General features: G+C 37.5%; 2 protein-coding genes across 15 annotated transcripts in view; both read left to right on the top strand.

The window, feature by feature from the left end:
• The window catches only part of LOC130918462 (ankyrin repeat and MYND domain-containing protein 1-like), a 34,722-nt gene extending 31,525 nt beyond the window's left edge, over positions 1-3,197 (top strand). For all 3 annotated transcript variants that reach the window (XM_057840168.1, XM_057840167.1, XM_057840169.1), the window contains exons 17-20: positions 276-441; positions 1,348-1,420; positions 2,646-2,800; positions 2,900-3,197. In XM_057840168.1, coding sequence (XP_057696151.1) covers positions 276-441; positions 1,348-1,420; positions 2,646-2,800; positions 2,900-3,090 — 585 coding nt within the window. In that variant the 3' untranslated portion in view covers positions 3,091-3,197. The remainder of the gene's footprint in view (positions 1-275; positions 442-1,347; positions 1,421-2,645; positions 2,801-2,899) is intronic.
• Positions 3,198-12,677: 9,480 nt separating this feature from the next.
• The window catches only part of LOC130918863 (ankyrin repeat and MYND domain-containing protein 1-like), a 124,521-nt gene continuing 114,981 nt past the window's right edge, over positions 12,678-22,217 (top strand). For 8 of the 12 annotated variants that reach the window (XM_057841022.1, XM_057841024.1, XM_057841023.1 and 5 more), the window contains exons 1-2: positions 18,982-19,426; positions 19,544-19,664. In XM_057841022.1, coding sequence (XP_057697005.1) covers positions 19,167-19,426; positions 19,544-19,664 — 381 coding nt within the window. In that variant the 5' untranslated portion in view covers positions 18,982-19,166. Of the gene's footprint in view, positions 12,802-13,179; positions 13,523-17,570; positions 17,718-18,981; positions 19,427-19,543; positions 19,665-22,217 lie in introns of those variants that run through there. The other 4 variants (XM_057841031.1, XM_057841021.1, XM_057841029.1 and 1 more) reach the window with 3 other exon arrangements.

The raw sequence follows: 22,217 nt of genomic DNA, 5'->3' as shown, positions 1-22,217 counted from the left end.
CTTCTATAATTGTTTGCATGCTATCTCATTAAAATATGAAAACTTATAAATGTTTGGGTCGTTTTAGTTAAAGCAGACACTGTATTTTCATCTGTGTGATTTTGACAAAGATCAGATCACATTTGATGGTGAATTTATGCAGAAATGTGAGAAATTCCAAGAGGTTCAGATACTTTTTCATACCACTGTATTACCTGTGTGCAGAAATAAAGAAATTGTATTGGTTTTGTATTGTGCATTTGTACCTAAATCTGTAACACCGCATTACTGTCTAGGATGTGCGTATTGCCCACACACCCTTCCATATCCTCAGCATGGAGGAAAGAGAAATATTTAAAGCGCGACATCACCTGCTTAGCATGATGGGAAGTCTGCTAAGAGAGACAGCTATCCAAAGAGAGAACGAACAACTGGAGAAACAGAAGGACCTCCTTCTGAATTGTAAGTTAAACTACAAAATGCAATTTCTGGAGGAATTGCGATGGAAGCTTTGCAGTGATGGTTGGTACTTTGTTGATTTTGAGGCATTTCAGGGTCTCTTCCTGTTGATATTGCGTCACTTCCTATTCATTATGGGGCATTTCGGGGACACTTGCTATTGTTCTATTGACATCCCCAGTTTACTTACTGTTGCTGTGTTCTGTGGCCATTTTCGCCTTCACTTCCAGTTGATTTTGGGGCATTTAGGGGTTACTTCCTGTTGATACTGAGTCACTTGGGTTGGAAATCAATGAGTGAATGGAAGCTTTTGTGCCATTTAAATGAATAGCAAATAGGTTCATTAGAAATGAATGGGTAATTTTGCTCATTAGAAATGAATGGGAACGTTTTTGGCAAATTTTAGCCGACCTGTATGTTTTTGGCAAAAATTATACAATTTTTGTGCCTCTTAGGTTCCTGAATTTTTAATGTGTAAATGATGTGATTAGGACAATAACTGAAGGAGATGTAATGTTGTGCAGAAGTGTCTTTCCACTCAGGTTAGTCACGTCAGCCTCTCGTCATAGCTTTTATAGTAATCCTGTGTATTGTTCTCCATTTAGAGCACTTTGTGTTTGTACATTTTGATCCTAGTAATCCTGACTTTATCCTCCTTTTGGAGTGTTTTACGTTTTTACCTTTCCTCCCTTTTGGAGTGCTTTGTGTTTGAACTTTTTGACCCTAGTCAGCCTGACTCATTCCTCCGTTGGAGCGCTTTTTGTTTGTACTTTTTCTCATCCCTGCATGTCAGCAGAAGAACCTTAGTTTTCATTAATGAACTTTATTGCCTGTACTCCACATCTGAGTCCGTCTCGTCACCACAGCCTGACAGTAGTGACAGTTTCAGAGAAAAGTCTCTCCTCACAGGTGAAAATGCTCTTTCTCCTACTGATGCTGACTCCAGACATGAACTGAAATCTTCCATTGCTGTCAAACAAAGGTAAACAAATCAAATACTTCTACTTTATGCCGACATGAATGTACTGTATACCCATATTTTTACGATGTACTACTGACACTAGATTTTTATAACTCGGAATGAAACACACTTTATATACATAAATGTAATAACAGTATTATAAGTTGGAATTTTATTCTGCTACTTCCTTTTTTAACACTGACAATAACATGGTGCAAAATCACAATTAACAATCAATGCAAACAATGATCACCCAAACATCCTATTATATCAACTACATATCGGCCGATCTTAAAAAAAGTCCATAAATCAACCCGGTATTTCGGTCGACCTTCACTAGAAAAATTATCACCCAAACAGTGAACATAACAGTTTTCGAAATATATCGACTATATATTAGAGGTCTGAAAATATATTGAAACTGTGATATATTGCAATACTTTGTAGCCCAAAAGTTATCGATATGCTCTCGCCAAGAATAAATATATTGTTGTAAAAAAAAAAAATGTGTCACTATTTAAAAAAAAAAAAAGACCCAACAAGTTACTACCAAAATCATCCATTAGAATAGTGTCCACGTCTAGGGGTCTGCGCGAGACGTCCAATTTATTTTGACTGAATTGGATGCCTGGTGCCATCAATGGCACTGAAACCAGAGCATTCACACCAAGTCTTTTGTGGGTATTTACAGGTTACTTCCTGTTGATTTTGATTCATTTCTTATTCATTTGGGGACATTCTTGAGTCACTCCCTGTTCGCTAACCTTCAGCAACCCAAAATTGACAGTAAGTGACTTTTAAACGCCCCAAAATCAACAAAAAGAGGCCCGTAAATGCCCCAAAATGAACAAAATCAAGAGATAGTTACCTGAAAGGCCCCCAAATTAACTCATTGCTTGGCATTGGCTGCCACAGATGGTCATAGACGTCCTATCTGTTTCAAGTAATAAACTAATTCTAATTTACAGAAGAAGGATGAAAAGAGCTTGTTTTTCTGTCTATTAGTTTTGTTGCGCAATGTCCTAGAATGATTTCCCAACTCATGTATCGATAATTGTTGTATCGGCATATCGTGAGCTCATCGTTATCGTGAGCCTTGTATCGCAAATCGTATTGTGAGGGACGCCGAGATTCCCACCCTTACTATCTATCAGCCAATAGCCAATCTTGACAAACTTTCATACTATATATGGACGCGATATGTCAGCCGTCTGATATATCGGTCAAACTTTTAATCTTTTCTCAGGTCCCCATCATTTAGGTTCTGCTACAACTGCGGGCGCTCTGCTGCTGTGAAGCTAACTGCTTGTAGTCGCTGTCAAAACGTTTTCTTTTGCTCTACAACCTGTAAACTTAAAGCTTGGGATGAGAGACACAAGGAAGAATGTCTGCACAAACCAGGTAGGACTCGGATATTCTTCTACTGATTACTATAACCCCAGGAGGTTGAAAAACAAAGAATGACCTCATTATAATTATTTCTCATCTCTCCCTATCCAGACTCTGTTGGCAGTTCGGCTGGAACACACACGTTTCCAACCCAACGAGACCCTAAAATGTCGACTAATGCAATGCCTACTTTTAAAATTACCAGATCTTTAAATGTTCAGTTAAAATCCCAAATTGTGGAAACTGCAGATGTGCTAAACAAACAACTTGTAAACTTGAATGAAAACTACAGTTACAATTGATGAAATGCATGACTTGTTGCAGTGGAGCGGGAAGTGGGGTGCTGAGGGTGCTGCAGCACCCCCTGGTGTTGGGGACAAAGAAAATGGTTTTGGTAGATTATGTTGATTAAAAATAAAAATGAAAAAAAAAAAAAAAAAAACACATTGAAACAATATCGTATTTAATTTTGGGGATTAAATGTATACGTTGAAAAAGTTTTTTTTTGTTTTTTTTTTTGTTTTGTTTTTTTTTTGTTAATAACATGGTCACCAGTTGACACCTTGCTTGTGTCCAGGTCATGATGAATAAGACGCTATTTGAACTGAAAAGTTAACTGTTAACAGAGGACGTGTTAACACAGTGCAAAAAAGATTTTTTTCTTTACAAAAACAGTGAAAATGTCTAAAATTTAATTCGAGGTCGAAATAAAGATGATTATGATGATAGTTCTATAATAGTGCCCAGCGAGGAAAAGTTAGCTGCAGATTTAGACTGTGGAGTTCAGAAAGGAAATCTATCTTTGGTGCCTTCAAATAGGTAAGACGTGCTTGCATTGTAGCTATATTATTGTTTCGTGTTTTTGTTCAGCTTCAGCTGCTGGGTATTCGTGTGCAATTGACCTGTGACCTTTTAGTTTTCAAATATGTTCGCGTGTCATTGTGGCGTCTAGCTACGGGGATTTGCATTATACACAGGCACTTTTATTTCTGGGACATTCTTAATGATCAATGCAAAATAAATCTGTATTGACTTATACTAACTTTTAAGTGTGTTGGTTCATCCTATGCCGTTCAATTCAAACCTTTGTTTTCAAAAATTACTAAAACATTTTGAAAAGTTCCACGAAAAATCCAGATTTTATGAGCAAATTTAAATTGAACTATTTGAACATAAATTGTAAATACAGTATAACATACACAATAAATACAAGCTTGTTCATCATCTCTTAACTATCCAGGAATGCAAAAAATAAAACATTTGTCTTAAGACCACTCCACATTGTCTAAATAAAAAAACGAAATATAGAACTGAAAAAACTCCTTTGTCAGGGAAAAACAAAAAATAAATAAATATGGAGCCGTCCTTCAGGTAAAAAAACAACTTCTGCTTTTGTCCACAAACACAGCCAAACTTAAAAAAAAAAAGCTCCAGTGGGCTGCTTCAAGACCATATAAATAAAAAAGTAAAATCAGGGAGAAAGGGGTAAACTCAGTTTACTACATTTCTCACAGTTTAACGTTAGCAGTAGAAAATACATACAGGAGGACACTTCTCTCTAAGCAGCTACCAACTCGAGTTTTGCCGGTTAGCTAGTTCACACAGTTTGATGTCATGCTAACTCTGATGCAAGTCGGACTTTCAGTAGCAAAGTTAGTGGTGTGTTCCCCGCGTGCACATCATTAATGTCTTTACATTTCTTACAGTGGCTGCTTCTGGCTGGAAAAAAGTCTAATATCCCTAATATCCAATGCCTGTGTGTGTGGGGTGGGGACAAGTCATCAGCCAATCAAATGTGCGTTTAGGAGGGGAAAAAATGGACCGGCACATTTAGCAAGTGAAAAGAGGTACATGTAAGTCTGAACAATAAAAATAATTCACCTAATAATAATGGTAGGGTCAGTTACAACAATTAAAACATATGGAAAGACAATCTAAATGACCTACATAACTGAAGCCATTATATAACGCAAATAAAATTGCTTAAAAGTTGGTGGGGACAATTTGAGCATCCCGAAAAGTTGGTAGTGTTTTGCCCCTACTGTCCCTATGCAAACCTACGTCCTTGAGTAGATGGTCCCTCCAGCAAAAGTGGAATGAACGTCTATCACCATCAATGGCAAAGACAGGTGATCATTTGTAACCATCCATCTCTGTTTGTCTGGATTTGATGTGTTGTCGCTGTTCATGGAAGCGAATGAGTTAAAACAACTTTGAGGTTTGTTTTGAAAATTCTATACGGCAGAAAACACAGACCAGACTGAAAAAGCAGTTTCTGCTCTTGCACTCCTCTTTAAATGGTAAATGGTGTTATACTTATAAAGAAACTGCTGTATTTTAAGCTAAAACAACTGCTGTGTTTGATAGAACAATATGTCTGTATGCTGCCATAGCAGATTCATGGGGCATTAAGCCCCCAAACTATTTTTAATTTGTCCGTTTTACCCTTGAAACCCCCGTTTACAGACGTCGTGCAACCCCTTTTGTTTCAACCCAGCCATAAAACGCAGGAAATTATATTTGTTATTCAAAATGTCTGTCATTTTTAGCTTAGAATCATTAATTGATGTCTAATATTTCGTTTAAAAAAAAAAAAAAAAAACTAGAAAAAATTATTCACTTGAATATTTTAAACTTTTAAACAAATTACGTCACAATGAAAAAAATGATGTCTGTAAAAAAAAGTCAAGGATATCTACCTCATAACTGTCGCTTCATTCTATTATTTTTCTTACTGTCGCATTTTCACCAATATGTTAGATGATAAGTAATGGATCCAAACAAAGAAAAATTGGGGAAAAAAAAAAAAAGGTTTAAAAAGATAAATATATGGAAAAAAAATCTCAACCACTCTTTGATGTCTGCGATTTCTGTATCGCGACCCTTGTTATATTACCATGTTTCACCCATAAAATCCCCCCAAAATCCAGCTGTGGCCATTCACAGCTTTGTCTTGACGCTCAGTGATACATGCAACATGGAGTTTTTGGATGGAAACAAGGTAAGTACACGATAATATCTCATTAAAGTCATGGCGTCTGTAATTCTACTCTCGCGTGCTCTCACCTCCAGATAGGGTTTTGCTGTTTATGATTTTTTTTTTTTAATTTTAAATGCCCTCCTGCTCAATTTTTTTCTTCCCCCAGAAAATTGATATTTTAAGCTTTCCAATGATGTATCACACATGCATATAAGACAATTTTGAAATTTGGCCAAACTGGGGATCTCAGAGCAGAACTTCAAGAGTGTTTATTACCATTACCATGTTTCACCCATAAAATTCCAAAAAAATCCAGCTGTGGCCATTCACAGCTGTGTCTTGAGCAAGGGGTGAAAGTGGGCCAGAACGGTCAGGAACGCAGTTCTGGTATACGATTCAGGGCTGGAATGCTGTTCCGGTATAAGATTCAGGCCCGGAAGGCTGTTCCTGTACGTGGTGCTTTGATTCCGAAAAGATGACAACAACTTTCAAAATGCTAAGCTGCCACACATGCATTTCAGCTCCAAGAAGAAAACAATCTACCAACATCAGATTTACATAAGTGTTAACAACAAGCATAATAAAATACTTGTGTTGCATAATCCGTTTCCACCAATATTTATTATTGATTTTATTTCACGGACGGCATGGAGGTTTCCCCAGCTGCTGCAGTTTTTATCCGAGTCTGACGATGATGAGTCACGTCAATGTGCGAATGCACGCACACTCAAAAAAATGGGATGTTGAACTGACATAAAAAAATTATGGAAAGAATTTGCACCTGATAATATTGCTTTCAGCATTTAGCAATTGTGTCATTTTAACATAAAGCACATGTCTCGCCAACATTAGGCACTTATGTTGCGCGAATATAACGCACTCATGTTCACCCCATTAAATTGCTTTCCTTCAGTATTAAGCAATTGTATTCTTTTAACATAACCAACATAAGGCACAACTAGGGCTGTCAAATTGATCACGTTAACGGGTGGATATTAATTTTTTAAATTAATCACGTCAAAATATTTAACGCATGCACGGAACGACCCACTCATGCATTGCCGCAAACAGACTACAATAGCGCTGCTCTATGCATATGTAGAGTTAAGCGGCAGTGACAGGCAGGGGCGCCGTATAGGGGGGAAAAGTGGGCCCCATGAAAAGATATCACTTTGGGCCCCACCACCAGTGCCGGGACACACACACACATTTAGAGTATCAACTACGTAATTTCCTGCATTCTGGTGAATCTTTACACACTAATTTGTGCATTTTCTGCATTAATTTAAGATGAAAATATATTTATGTAAACATACAGCGTACAGAGCAATAATGAATAGACTGATATCATCTTTAAGAAATGTACTGAAGCCCATCTTTTACAATCTAAATATATTTTTATTAGAAATATTCTCAAATACCACAATGAATTACTTATTCTAACAATACTACAGCATACATTAACGCCAATCAAAAAAACAATCTTTAGAATGATATAACAAAGCGAACACCACACATACACACACACACACACACAAGCAATCACACTCACAATTACAAACAAAGCGAGCAGATTGCAGGTTGCTCAGCCTTAGTCACCAAGAGCCCAGCGCCGAGCCTTCTTGATAGCAAAGTCAGTGATCAAATCATTAAAGTCTAGCTTCCTAGCCAACTGACTTTCAATGGACAACATGGCAAGACTAGAAAGCCTGTCCTGACACATAGTGGACCTCATATAATTTTTTATGAGTTTTAGCTTACTAAAAGCTCTCTCGCCGCCTGCAACCGTTACGGGGAGTGTGCAAAATATTCGTAAAGCGATGCACACTTCTCCAAAAATGCTTTGCAGCTGCATCTTAAAAATTGCATTCAGGAGACCAAGAGAGGACAAGTTAGGGGGGAATGTAGCAGTATACACAGAGTTCAGGTGTCTTACTGAAGATGGTCCTGGCTCTGTAGTGTACATAAAATGACAAATATAACAATATCTTCTATATTATTCTAGTATCTTAATTTAATTATTATTTATGTAGCATTAATTAATAATAATAATAATTATTATTATTAATTATTATTACTTATTACTATTTGTCTCTTAGCCACTGATATTTTATGTGTGGTGTGGCAGTGTTCAAGTTGATTCCTCACCTCCTTCAGTTGGGAGTAAAGATGAGGCTGGCTCATAAAGGGTGTCAGGAGACAGGGCTGCTGAGCCAGACGCAGCAAGAGGAGTTGTGCTTGTGCCTATTACAACAGGCGAGGGCAGAGACAACTGTTTTGGTGTGGAGAGCTTGCAAAAGGGTTAACCTGCTGTACTAATTAAATGTAAGCTAAAAGTGGAGCAAACACTAGCTAGCAAACAATTACAGTATTTCATTATGGAGTAGGCTTAGCCCCATTTGAAAACTTACAATCTCCACTATAGGCTACAGCTCCGAAGCCAGGTCCCTTCCTTGTTAACTAACTAAATTTAATTGATGACAAACTAAATTCAATAAATTCTTGACAAACTGGATTTAACCAGATTTTAAAAAAATCCACACCAACTTTCAACATCTGTATGATACCAAAAAATGCCGTCATTATTTGGAATTCATGTTCTTGAATTGGTCAATGTCGCTCACTGAGGTCGGGAAAATCCCGTATTTCTTACGGAGTGAGCTGGGACCTGCTTCTGAGTTTTCTAATAGACGTCGCGTGAGCTAAAATAACAGGTTAATTTTCAGCACTACACTGACACAATTTACACCAACCTTCCTTTGTGAAGTACTTTTTCACATCCTGTTGGCCTTTTCTACCGCTCTCCTGCTTTGCTTTATTTTCTTTCCTCTTTTGATAGCCTGATTTCTGTTTTGAAAACATTTTTGATGTAGCCTACCGCACGCACAGTACTCAGAGTCATTGACTGGTGTAAATGTGCACCGCTGCTCAGCCGGCGCGCGGTCTGATCAAAGGAAGGGCGGACGAAACCAATTAATGAAAATACGGGGGTGTGTGCTGGCAATACATATGCTCTCTGGATGTTTACTTTCTGCCAAAAACAAAACAAGAAAAAGAAACCCTTCGTTTTATACCTTTTAAAATTATAATGATTAATATTTAAATTGGCAAACGATTACCTAATGCTCTAATTTTCTTTGTGGGCCCCCTCAGGCCATGGGCCCTTAGAATCAGTACCACTTTTCCCCCCTATACGGCGCCCCTGTTTGCAGCCGCTACACACAGTCATGGTTACCCACTTCCCATCATGCATTTGGGCAGAACAGTTTTGTCACTACATTATCTTTTACTGAAAGCTCAACAAATACGCTACATGGCAATATTCAGTCACAATATACAAACTCACATTCATCCTTCAACAATCTATCCGTGGATCCCTTTCACAGAAAGAATGTTAATAATGTGAATGCCATCATGTGGATTTATTGTTAGGATAAACAAATACAGTACTTATGTACAGTATGTTGAATGTATATATCCGTATTGTCTTATCTTTCCATTCCAACAATAATTTACAGAAAAATATGGCATATTTTAGAGATGGTTTGAATTGCGATTAATTACGATGAATTAATTTCTAAGCTGTGATTAACTCGATTAAAATTTTTTTATCATTTGACAGCCCTAATTTTAATGTAAATGGCCGTCAATGGCATCAATTTATATATGCCTCAATGGAATCCAGTACATTGGCATCAATCGTAGCGACATTCATGATAGTCAATGGCATGGACGTATATAGCTGTCAGTGGTATTGACTTCCTCAGGCGCCACTTCAATGTCAATGGGCTGTAATGGTAAGTGGTCAAAAATCACAACCACCTATGTTTTCCTGTCATTAAAAATGAAGGGAAAATGTTTGCTATTAAAAATGAATGGAATTCCGGTCATTTTGATATTTAAACGGTGCCGGTCGGTCAAACGGTTTGGAGTCTCCAGTGCGCCGAAAATATCTGGGTAATAAGATGATGAAAGAAAGAAAGAAAAAATAAAGTTGAGGAATTTTACTAGCTGGGCCTGTGCCTTGCAAAGCCCCATCTAATAAAAAAAAAAAAAAAAAAAAAAAAAACACTTTTCACAAACAAAATAATAATTAAATGGTGACCGTACCAATGAGGTGTTTATTAGATGGGACTTTGAAAGGCAAAGGCCCAGCTAGAAGAACTCCTCAACTTTATTTTTCTTTCTTTCTTTCTTTCTTTCTTTCTTTCTTTCTTTCTTTCTTTCTTTCTTTCTTTCTTTCTTTCTTTCTTTCTTTCTTTCATAATCTTATTATCCACATTTTTTCAGCGCAGCGGAGACTACAAATGGTTTGACCAACCGGCACCGTTTAAATATCAAAATGACTGGGATTCCATTCATTTTTAATGGCAAACATTTTCCCTTCATTTTCAATGACAGGAAAACATAGGTGGTTGTGATTTTTGACCACTTACCATTACAGCCCATTGACATTGAAGTGGCGCCTAAGTAAGTCAATACCACTGACAGCTATGCCATTTACTATCATGAATGTCGCTACTATTGATGCCAATGTACTGGATTCCATTGAGGCATATATAAATTGATGCCATTGATGGCCATTTACGTTAAAATTAGGGCTGTCAAACGATTAAAATTTTTAATCGAGTTAATCACAAATTCATCGTAATTAATCGCAATTATAACCATCTCTAAAATATGCCATATTTTTCTGTAAATTATTGTTGGAATGGAAAGATAAGACAAGACGGATATATACATTCAACATACCATATATAAGTTTTTTACATATTGCCATGTAGTGTATTTGTTGGGCTTTCAGTAAAAGATAATGTAGTGACAAAACTGTTTTTCCCAAATGCATGATGGGAAGTGGGTAACCATGACTGTGTGTAGCAGCTGCAAATACTATATCGTCTCTGTGTTGTGTACAATAAAGGGTGTGAAGAAAAATATCACTTCATGGAAGACATGTCAAAGCTTTAGATAGTTAAAGGCATGGTCTGAATAAACGCCTGCATCCATTCTACTCACTTGTCCCTGCATCTTAACACTATTTAAGCGTAAAGCGGCGCCAATGTAGTATATTTGAGGCAATTCATGAGTGGGTTGTTCTGTGCATGCGTTAATTTATTAATTAATCACGTTAAAATATTTAATTACTGCCCATTAACGCGATAAATTTGACAGCCTTAGTTGTGCCTTATGTTAGTTCAAAATGTGTGCTTTATGTTAAAAGAACACAATTGCTTAATACTGAAGAAAAGCAATTTAATCAGGTGCAAATTATGTATTTCTTTAATGTCGGTTCAACGTGTATTTTGCGGTGAACATGAGTGCCCTATGTTGGCTCAACAAGAGTGCGTTATGTTCGCGCAACATAAGTGCCGAATGTTGGCGAGGCACGTGTGCTTTATGTTAAAAGGACACAATTGCTAAATGCTGAAGGAAAGCAATATTATCATGTGCAAATTCTTTCCATGATTTTTTAATGTCAGTTCAACACCACATTTTTTGAGTGTGTAGTTGGAAAGACACATTAACATTATGTTGCATCAACAATATCTAATCAAGCTCCTCATTCACTGTTCATGTTTATGTAGAGACTGCATGATTCAATCGTGCTCACCTTGGAAACATGATGGTTTCTTGCTGAAAATGCACACTGTCTTTTAGTAAATTTTACAACCTGCCTGATTCATTTTTTTTGAGTGGCAAGTCAAAACGCCTGGACTCATCTATCCGTTCAGTATGCTGACATACTGATATGTGATCAGCAGAGATGGTTAGCTAGGATCGGTCAAATTTGCATGTTTTCTGGAACAGCAAAAAAAAAAAAAAAAAAAAAAAAGCTTGTTGAATTGATGCGACAAAAAAACGGCAATGCAACAGAAAATCTTTAAGAGCAAGGAAAGAGTTGAGGAGGCTTATTCAGTGACGCCTCCAGAAATTTGTCATAGGGGTGGCCAGAAGTGGCCACTTGAAATCTTGGGGTGGCACACCAAAACTAAAAGCCATCATTTCAGGTTTTCATTATATTATTGCAGTAAAAAGGTCAGGGGAAATCTATCAGAAAGACTTAAGGACACGGCTACTGATATACTTTGTTGTATTGTGTAATATTTTATGTTACTAATGATTTAATGTGCATAGTCCATAACTGTCCAATCAACATTTTGAGTTCCACAACAATTCTGTTTTATTGTGTTATGTATACCTATATAAGGCATGAAGTGTACATTTAACTTAACAAAATAATTACTGGGGAAAAGCAGGTGCTGGCAGATTTGCATTTCGGATGAAATGCATAATTTATGCTACAACAATCTACAATTTACTGGCAAGCGGGGTGGCCAACAAATTTACGGCCACCCCTGGCTACCCCCTGGGGGCGCCACTGGGCTTATTTATAAAATGTAGTTTTAATTTCTCTGATGGGGAGGTTCATTTTAGCTGTCAATGTGAACTTTGGACTTATATTTTTTCATTTATGTGAGGCTACTTATTCATTTCCTTTATGATTAAAAAAAAAAAAAAAAAAAGTCAATGTTTGCTCGATCTTCAAAATATATTCCATTTCACTCTGCATAACATTTGCACTTATTTTTTATAAATGTATGTTACCTATATCTTCATTATTAAAAAAGGTAAATGTTTACATTAACTTCAATTTTAATATATATCCTATGTTCTTAAGTAGTTAAAACTGAGATTTGGCATTTAGTATGTGAGGAAATGAGGGACAATAAAAATTAGGAGATGGAGGTTGGGGTTATTGCTGTTTTTGTTAACTTTTATTTTCCAAATCATTGAAAAAATACAATTTTGAATGAAACTCAGTTTTTGCATGTGTTATAGAAATAACTGTGCCAAATCAATTTCTATGCATTTCAGTAGTTTAAGAGGTTTGACCCCCCCGCTCCCCGTCCCCACCAAAAATGAAAGGAAAAAAAAATAATTCAAACAAATTTCTGGCGACCTTCACGTCGAGGAGTTCCGCCAAGAAATTCTAGCCACTTTCACCCCTGGTCTTGACACTCAGTGATACAAGGTAAGTACGTGATAATAAAGTAATGGCGTCTTTGATTCTGCTCGTTCATGCCATCACCTCCAGATAGGGTTTCGCTGTTTAATTTTTAAATTTAAAAAAAAAAATTTATACATGCCCTCCTGTTCAAAATTTTTCTTTTTAGAGAGATTTTAAGCTTTCCAATGATGAATCACACATGCATATCGGACAATTTCACCTGAGTGTTTTCCCCCCATATATTTAGTTTTTATTTATTTATTTAATTTTAGAAAGTTAAAAAAAAAACTACCTTTGAAAGACAACCAGTCATCAACCAATGACTTGCAATCTATATCCCACGTCATGGCATGTCATCTTGATGATAAAAGGAACAAGTGGGATGGCGGATCTAAGGGGTCTTTGCTATGACGCCAAACAAAGTATTTCAATGTAGTGCACTTTTACACATGAAAACACAGAAGATAGTACGTGCTTGAAGAGATACAAGGCAAACGAACCCAGGTGGAATTTCGGTTGGGTTCTCGTAAAAATGTTGTCAAACCCTGGAGCTGTTGTGACTGCCCGAGGAGGGCGAGTTACGATGAAACTTAAACTGCGGCCGGGGAGTCCGAAGACTGGAGTCGCCGAGGTGATACGACAGGGATTTTCTGTCCAAGAGTTCCTCGACGGTTCCAAATATGAGGGGAATTTCGTTAATGGACTCAAACACGGCGAGGGAAGGTACACATGGAAAAATGGGGAGGTAATATTGAATACTGAGAGCCATAACATTGTGTCATTCTGTCTCCAGCCCCTCAACACACACAAAATATAACAATTATGTCATCTAGCATTTTGAGAATAAGCAGTACTTATAATGAATAAGGTGGACAACATATCAAAAAGTTGATATTATCGTGATACTTTCTAGCCCAAAAGGTTATCGATATGCTCCCACCAAGAATCGATATATCATTTAAGAAAGGTGTCATTGTTTATTAAATAAAGAATGTTACCAAAATGTTATTTTAGAAAAGTGTCAATATTAGCTGCCATTGCTAGCCATCCAATTCAATTTGACCAGATTGGATGTCTAGGCACTGACACCTTCTTATGTGCATTTACAGGTTACTTCCTGTTCATTTTAGGGAATTTACAGGTTACTTCCTGTTGATTTTTAGTAACTTCCCATTCATTTGGGGACATTCATGAGTCACCTCCCTTTCGATAACCCAAAATAAAAAGGAAGTGACTTGTAAATGCTCCAAAAGGAAAAGGAACTGTCATTCGCTTCCACCCTACCAGTTCAAATGAATTGGACATCTACTAGTGATAAACACGTTCCAATTCACAACAGAAGAATGAAAATAGCATGTTTTTCTGTTTATCAGCTTTGTAAAATATCCTTGAATAATTTCCTGACTCATGTATCGAGAATTGTTGTATTGCCACTAGGGCTGTCCCAAACGACTATTTTTCTCCTGATTAGTCAGCAGATTTTTTATTTAACGATTAGTCGACTATTCTAATAATTTTATTAACTAATCTAGCAAATAAATTTTTGTTGATGCTTATCAATTCACAAAAACATTTTGGAACACTTAAATTCTTTATTGAAGTACAAATAAACACATAAATAACAATAATAAATGACCAATAAACAGTGAGGTCAAAGGCTGATAGAATTAACTAATGCAAAAGAATGCAATGTAAACAGATTCAGAACACTGTGACTTCACCTTTCCAACATGATTTAAAAGAATTCTTAAAAAAACAACGACATGTTTAAAATATGCAGCATTAATATTATAGTATACTACTATATGTATATACATAATACATTACACAATAAAGTAAGAAAGATTAGTGTACTCATGGACTATAGTAAGCTTTTTTTTTTTTTTTTTTAAATCCCACAAGGTGAATACGTCAATCAAGAAAAGTTTAGGGCAAGTGACTATTTTTGGTAAAAAACCAAAAACAAATTATCATGTAGTTGTTGCATTGTATCTACAAGGACAACGCCCACTTGGTAATGCTAATGCATACTCAACAGGAAAACAGTCCATTATTTTTTAATTAATTGTACCCACCAGAACTGTTGTAAAAAAAGTTGCCCGAGAGTTTAAGATGACGCTCGCCACGCTAATTGCAACTGCTAGCAAGAACGCGATTGCTATGCTAACCCACCGAGGTCCGAGCCACCTAGCATAGGGTGACCAGACGTCCTCTTTTGCCCGGACATGTCTTCTTATTACGTGCTCTCTGGAGGATCCGGCCGGGTTTCATAAACTCATGAAAATGTCCGGATTTCATGATTTTTCACGGGACCAATTTGAAGAGAATCCCTCCGGCCGCTAGGAGGCAGCACCTGCCTGCGTTGACGTGGCTCCAACTAGTAGGGGTGGGAGAAGGAGTAGATCTTCTTGTTTTTTGTTGGCAGTTTACCCTTTGTTTGATGGGGAATTACCACCATCTAACGACGGTTGACAGTTTGGCAAGAGATCAGACTACAGTAAGGAGTTTTAAGACGTAACTCCATACACCTTTCTGTAGGTTTCTCTCCTGATAATATCGATCACGTGTCTTCTGTTGTATATTGGGTTATATGTGTACACAGAGATGCAGTATATTGTATTAGTCTTGTATTAATTGTTCTGCGTTCGTGTATTTGGTTGAATGTTAGTATTACTGTATATTTTAAGTAGGAGCGCCTGCCAAGTTAAGAGTTTTTTTACGATAAATACGGATATAATGGCAACTGTTGACTTCTGTCAGAGATTTGTACTGGCATGCTACGTGCTATTACATTGCACGACAACAAACATTGTACACTGTAAAAGAAAGACAATGAAAAATGACATAACTACAAATATGAACATCAATTTTGTTTTCACTCCCATTTTGTATCTAAGGCTTATTTTTTCCACACCAAATGTCTATTTCTAGCTAATATTGGGTCCATATCCCGGGAAAGTAAAGCAGCACTCTGCTGAATGGTTATTGCACAACCTAAGGCACACCTGTACAATAATTCTGTCTAATCAACAGTAGATAAAGCACTTTAGAAGTGCAGTTTGCCCTTTTAATCAAAATAGAGTTGCTGCCCCTCTTATGTGGAAACCTTTCAAATGCATTCCAACTTTATTCTGTACTTCCTGAATAGATAGCCATATCCGGTTTTATGGTGCAAGCCTAAAAAAAAAAAAAGTTTGTTCCCTTGTTTGTGTGTGTACGTGCGAGTGCCAAGTTTTCCAACCAAAATTGAGTGACTTCCACAGCAATGATTCTTTTGCGCTTCTATAGTTGACTGAATTTGACCAGGAAGTACTGTCGAGTAATTGTTTCACAAAAAAGAAATACAGTAATTTTCGGACTACAAGCCGCTTTTTGTCCTTCATTTTGAATCCTGCGGTTTATATTCCAGTGCGGTTTATCTGTTGATTTATTTGGGTTAGTAGGCAACACATACCTCCCAGTATGCACTGCAGCATTACAGATGTAAATAACAATCAAAATTCAAGTTCTGTGCTAATTATTTATTACGTTACTGTTCCAGTTGTTTCATTAATTGCTTGTTATGGTATTTAGTAACACTTTATTTGACAGCGGCGTCATAAGACTGTTATAAGACCATCATAATGATGACATGACACAATCATGGGCATTACTGAATGCTTGTGACAGATGTCATTAAGTGTCCTCCGGCAAATTGTTACGAACTCCATTTATGTCCAGTTCGGATCTTTTGAATCCATTCAAAAGTGAGATAATTTGCCCGATGACTCTAAAAGACATCTGTTATAAGCATTCATTAATACTCATTACAGTGTTATGTCATAATTATGATCTTAAGGCGCCACTGTCAAATAAAGTGTTACGAAATACCATAACTAGCAATTAATTAACAACTGTAACTGTAACTGAATAAATAATTAGCACCGAACATGAATTTGAATTTTTATTTACATCTGCAGCGCTGCAATGCATGCTAGGAGGCATGTTGGACAACAACAGTGTTGACAGCAGGTGGCAGAAGAGGTTGACTTTCTCCCCCAAGGTAGCAGTGATGGCTAAATGAAGCTTCTTGAAGCAATCAAGCTTTGAAGCCAATTGGTTCAAAGCTTCATTGTGCTTCAGTTGGTCCTATGACAGTCATATGATGCCGCTGTCAAATAAAGTGTTATCGGTTAATATGTTTTGGTGTAAACATCCCATAATACAGTGAGGAGAGCTGCAGCTTATTGTCACACCGGCGTTGGTAAACAGCCGCCATCTTAAAGCAGTAGACTTCTCAGGAAGGCTCTGTTGTAGAGAACCTTCCTAGCGAACCTAAGTAACTTTTTATCCAAAATACTCCTAAAGCTGAAAAATCTTGACTTGATTTTATTTTTAAATGATAAAACAGTTTTAAAACTTTCACATGTCGAAAGTAGACAGAAGGGAACTAATGCAATAATGGGTGCAATTTTAACAACTTTAACAGTTGATTCACAACATTAAATGACTTCCAAACATAGCAAAGGTTACTATGTTTTTTTTGGGAATGAAAAAAAACATGAAAGGTAACACCAGTTACTTTTCCAAGTAACTAATTATTCTCACATTCAGATAACTGAGTTACTAATGCAATTACTTTTCAGGAGAAGTAATTTGTAACTGTAATTAATTACTTTTTTAAAGTAAGATTAACAACACTGGTTATTAATAATAGTTAGAAGAGGAACTGAAGTGAGGCTATATAAAACCTTTAAATTGTTTACATATAATCTGGAAAACATAACTAACATCCTATGTTTTGCCATGTGCAGTTCTATGAAGGTTCTTTCTACAAAGACTACAGGCATGGCGATGGAATGTACTGTTGGCCATCAGGCAATAAATTCATCGGCAAATTCTACCTTAACTGGAGAGAAGGTTATGGAGTACACATTTTCCCTGATGGAGCTACATTTAAGGTAACCCTAAAAGCAGTTTCACACTAGTGGCCGCTGGTGTGAAAGGGTGCACGGCAACGTATTAATTGTGTAAGTAGGATGGGGCTTCTCGGTGACAGTGAGCGGTGGTGGCCGTTTTGGACAGAGCGGCAAATCTTTAGTGAGTTTATATCGAGGGGGCGGTGCCCAAAATAGAAACTTGGTCTAGTTTCACAGCAGTGCCGCGCTGACATCAACAATGCATATACAATAGCAGATGGTCAGGTGTAATGATACAGTGCCTTGCGATAGTATTTTCACCCCCCTTGGATTTTTCAACCCTGCTACATTTCAGGCATCAAACATATAGACATAACATAAAGACAACAATGAGGACACAGTCATGAAGTGGAATGAAATTTATTGGATATTTTATACTTTTTTAACAAATAAAAACCTGAAAAGTGCGGCATGCAAAATTATTCAGCCCACTTGCATTAATACTTTGTAGCGCCACGTTTTGCTGCAATTACAGCTTCAAGTTGCTTGGGGTATGTCTCTATCAGTTTTGCACATCGAGAGGCTGAAATTCTTGCCCATTCTTCCTTGCAAAACAGCTCGAGCTCAGTGAGGTTGGATGGAGAGGGTTTGTGAACTGCAGTCTTCAGCTCTGCCCACAGATTCTCGATTGGATTCAGGTCTGGACTTTTATTTGGCCATTCTAACACCTGGATATGTTTATTTGTGAACCATTCCATTGCAGATTCGGCTTTGTGTTTTGGATCATGTTTTACGAAATTTTTACGAAATTTCTGGGCCACACTTTTATGAAAGAAATTTCGTTTCAGGTTTGCAGTGAGTCAGTAACAGGCACACTTTTGCGAAATAGACAATGTTTATTGATTAGAAATTGCAAATGAAACTTTGGTAGAAAAAGGAAGAAAACAAACATAAAGAACAAAGCAAACAACAATAACGCTAGATATAGATTGTCACTTCTAAGATCCCCGCGCTACACACACTTTTTTGAACGCTAGATATAGATTGTCACTTCTAGATCCCCGCGCTACTGTTACAAGATATTCCTTTGAGAATAGCAATCAAAACCCTTACCGTTTGATAAGCGGGTGGAGAGTCGGCACCCCCGGCAGAGTTTACAAAGGAATACAGGCCAGGCAACCGCAGGAACATCAATGGCCCCATTGACTCTAGCTACTCTAAAGACTCTAACGCGGCCTGAAAATGTCCGGCTATTTATTGGCGCATGTCACGCGGGAACAGAGGTGGACACACTGCCTGCAATCTTATTGGTTCACTTGTTGTATGAATCTCGTGTCCAAATATGATTGGTTTACTTTAATACATAGCCTAAAGGCACTCTCTAAGGCTCTTCATTGTCAAAGGCAGTTGTTATAATATATGTGAACTCGCTGTACTCCAACTTTTATACATAGCCCAAAGGCACTTTGTTATATATATGTGTATTTAATAATGCTGGAACCAGTGCGGGTCACAAAAAGGTCACAGGTGTTTTTCTCCATACAGATCATTGTCCTGTTGGAATATAAATCTCCGTCCCAGTTTCAGGTCTTTTGCAGACTCCAACAGGTTTTCTTCCAGAATGGTCCTGTCTTTGGCTCCATTCATCTTCCCATCAATTTAGCCATCTTCCCATTCCCTTCTGGAGAAAAGCAGGTCCAAACCATGAGGCTGCCACCACCATGTGTTACAGTGGGGATGGTGTGTTCAGGGTGATGAGCGGTGTTGCTTTTACGCCAAACATATCGTTTTGCATTGTGACCAAAATGTTTGATTTTTGTTTCATCTGACCAAAGCACCTTCCTCAACATGTTTGGTGTGTCTCTCAGGTGGCTTGTGGCAAACGTTAAACAAGACGTTTTTTTGGATATCTTTGAGAAATGGCTTTCTTCTTGCCACTCTTCCATAAAGGCCAGATTTGTGCAGTGTACACTCAAAAAAATTACTCAGGTAGGTTGTAAAGTTTACTACAAGACAATGTGCATTTTCACCAAGAACATCATGTTTCCAAGGTGAGCATGATTAAATCATGCAGTCCATACATAAACATTAACAATGAATGAGTAGCTATATTAGATCATGTTGATGCAACATAATGTTAACGTGCCTTTCCAACCAATTGCTATAGTCTCGTCATTTCTCGCGAGATTTAAAAGTAGGGTTGCTAACTCCCTGAAAAAATAAGTGACACCTCATTGGTAGAGCCGGCTGGCCCAATAACCGTCACCATTAAATTATTATTTTGTTTGTGAAAAGTGATTTTTTTTTAATTAGATGGGGCTTTGCAAAGCACAGGCCCAGCTAGTAAAATTCCTCAACTTTATTAGGGCCCGAGCACTAGACGTGCGAAGGCCCTATTGTTTTGCAAAGGATTATTATTATTATTATTATTATTATTATTAGGGCCCGAGCACTAAGCGTGCGAAGGCCCTATTGTTTTGCAAAGGATTATTTTTTTTTTTATTTTTTTTTTTTTTTTTTTTTTTCAGGGCAAATGAAAACGGCCAATTTGGAGGCCTGAACATGCACGAAAAGTCACCAAAATTTGCACATACGTCCGGAAAATTGTAAATTTCGATAATTTTGCAACGTTGCAAAAAAATATAACAAAATGGCTCAGTGGCGCCCCCTTGAAATTTTAAAATTGGCCTATAACATTAGGGTCTGTCAGCGTAGAGCAATGAAATTTGGGGGGTCTATACCTTGTCCAAAACCGCTCCAAAAAAGCATTTACACGCATATTCCAAACCCAACAGGAAATCGGTTATTTTGGATCAAATATGAAATTTTTATCGATTTACAGGGTGCACATTTGAGACCTTTTCGCCGAGGGAGTTAGTTGGATCATCTTCAAAATTGGTGAGACTGTTCAGGAGACATATGAAATCTTAAGTTTTGAAAATGGTGCGTTTTCATTCACGGGTCTGACCTGGGCGTGGTGCCAAAGTCGACCATTTTTTCGGCAAAATGACAAATTCAGTAAATGACTTATAGTTCCTTGACACAACGTTCAATCTTTTTCATATTTGGCATGTATGTGTGGTATCCCACCCTTAACACGAGTGCATTGAAATATTACCCATTAGGTCTAGCGCCCCCTAGTGAGAACAGGAAATGCCTTTTTTTACGAGACAGGTTCCTCCTCCAAGGGAAAAAAATCTGTTGACCTCAAACCTGCATCAGGGGAGCCTTAAGACCTGTGTTCAGGTGCCTGATGAAAAATATTGAGGTTTCGTTGAGGCGGAGGGGTCCAAACAGGAAAGTGAAAATGAACGTCAACAATTTGTCACGCAAAAAACTTTGAACAGTCATAACTCGGCAGATATACAACATATCTGCGCCAAACTTCCCGTGTTTGTTGAGAGTCATACCCTGAAGGTTCTTGTAGGGGTCATTTGCATCAACTCTACAGTGCCAACTAGTGGCGACAGAAAGAAGTTTTAAAAAAGGCCTTTCCTATTGGGTTTTTTCAACATAGAGCAAGGAAATTTGGGGAGTAGATACCTTATGCAAAACTGATCCAAAAAGTCTCTTGCACCCATATTCCAAATCCAACAGGAAATCGGGTATTTTGGATCGAATGTGAAATTTTCATGGGTTCACAGTAGGAGTTTACATTTGGAGGCTTGAATATGCACAAAAACTTGTACAAATTTGCACATACATGCGGCTTTAGATAACGTTCGATAATCTTGCAATGTTACGAAAACATGTAGCAAAATGGCTCAGTGGCGCCCCCTTGAATTTTTCAAAAAGGCGTTTCCTATTAGGTTTTTTTAACAGAGAGTGATGAAATTTGGGGAGTCGATACCTTGTGCAAAACTGCTCCAAAAAGTCTCTTGCACCCGTATTCCAAATCCAACAGGAAATCGGGTATTTTGGATCGAATGTGAAATTTTTATCGGTTCACAGTAGGAGTTTACATTTGGAGGCTTGAACATGCACGAAAACTCACAAAAATTTGGACATACATGTGGCTTTGCATAACGTTCAATAATCTTGCAACGTTACGAAAACATGTAACAAAATGGCTCAGTGGCGCCCCCTTGAAATTTTCAAAAAGGCCTCTCCATTTAGGTTTTTTCAACGTAGAGGGATGAAATTCGGAGAGTCGATACCTTGTACAAAACTGCTCCAAAAAGTCTCTTGCATGCATATTCCAAACCCAACAGGAAATCGGGTATTTTGGATTGAATGTGAAATTTTTATCGATTTACAGTGTGCACATTTTACACCTTGGCACCTAGGGAATTAGTTTGATCATTCTCAAAATTGGCGAGACTGTTCATGAGGCATATGAAATCTTAAGTTATCAAAATGGTGTGTTTTCATTCACGGGCCTGACCTGGGCGGGGTGCCAAAGTCGGCCATTTTTTCGGCAAAATGACAAATTCAGTAAATGACTAATAGTTCCTTCACACAACGTTCCATCTTTTTCATATCTGGCATGTATGTGCGACATCCCACCCTTAACACGAGTGCATTGAAATATTACCCATTAGG

The sequence above is a fragment of the Corythoichthys intestinalis genome, chromosome 7 (assembly GCF_030265065.1).
Source record: "Corythoichthys intestinalis isolate RoL2023-P3 chromosome 7, ASM3026506v1, whole genome shotgun sequence".
Lineage (NCBI taxonomy): Eukaryota > Metazoa > Chordata > Actinopteri > Syngnathiformes > Syngnathidae > Corythoichthys > Corythoichthys intestinalis.
Note: the sequence above shows the minus strand (reverse complement) of the source record. Positions and strands in the feature narration are given on the sequence as shown.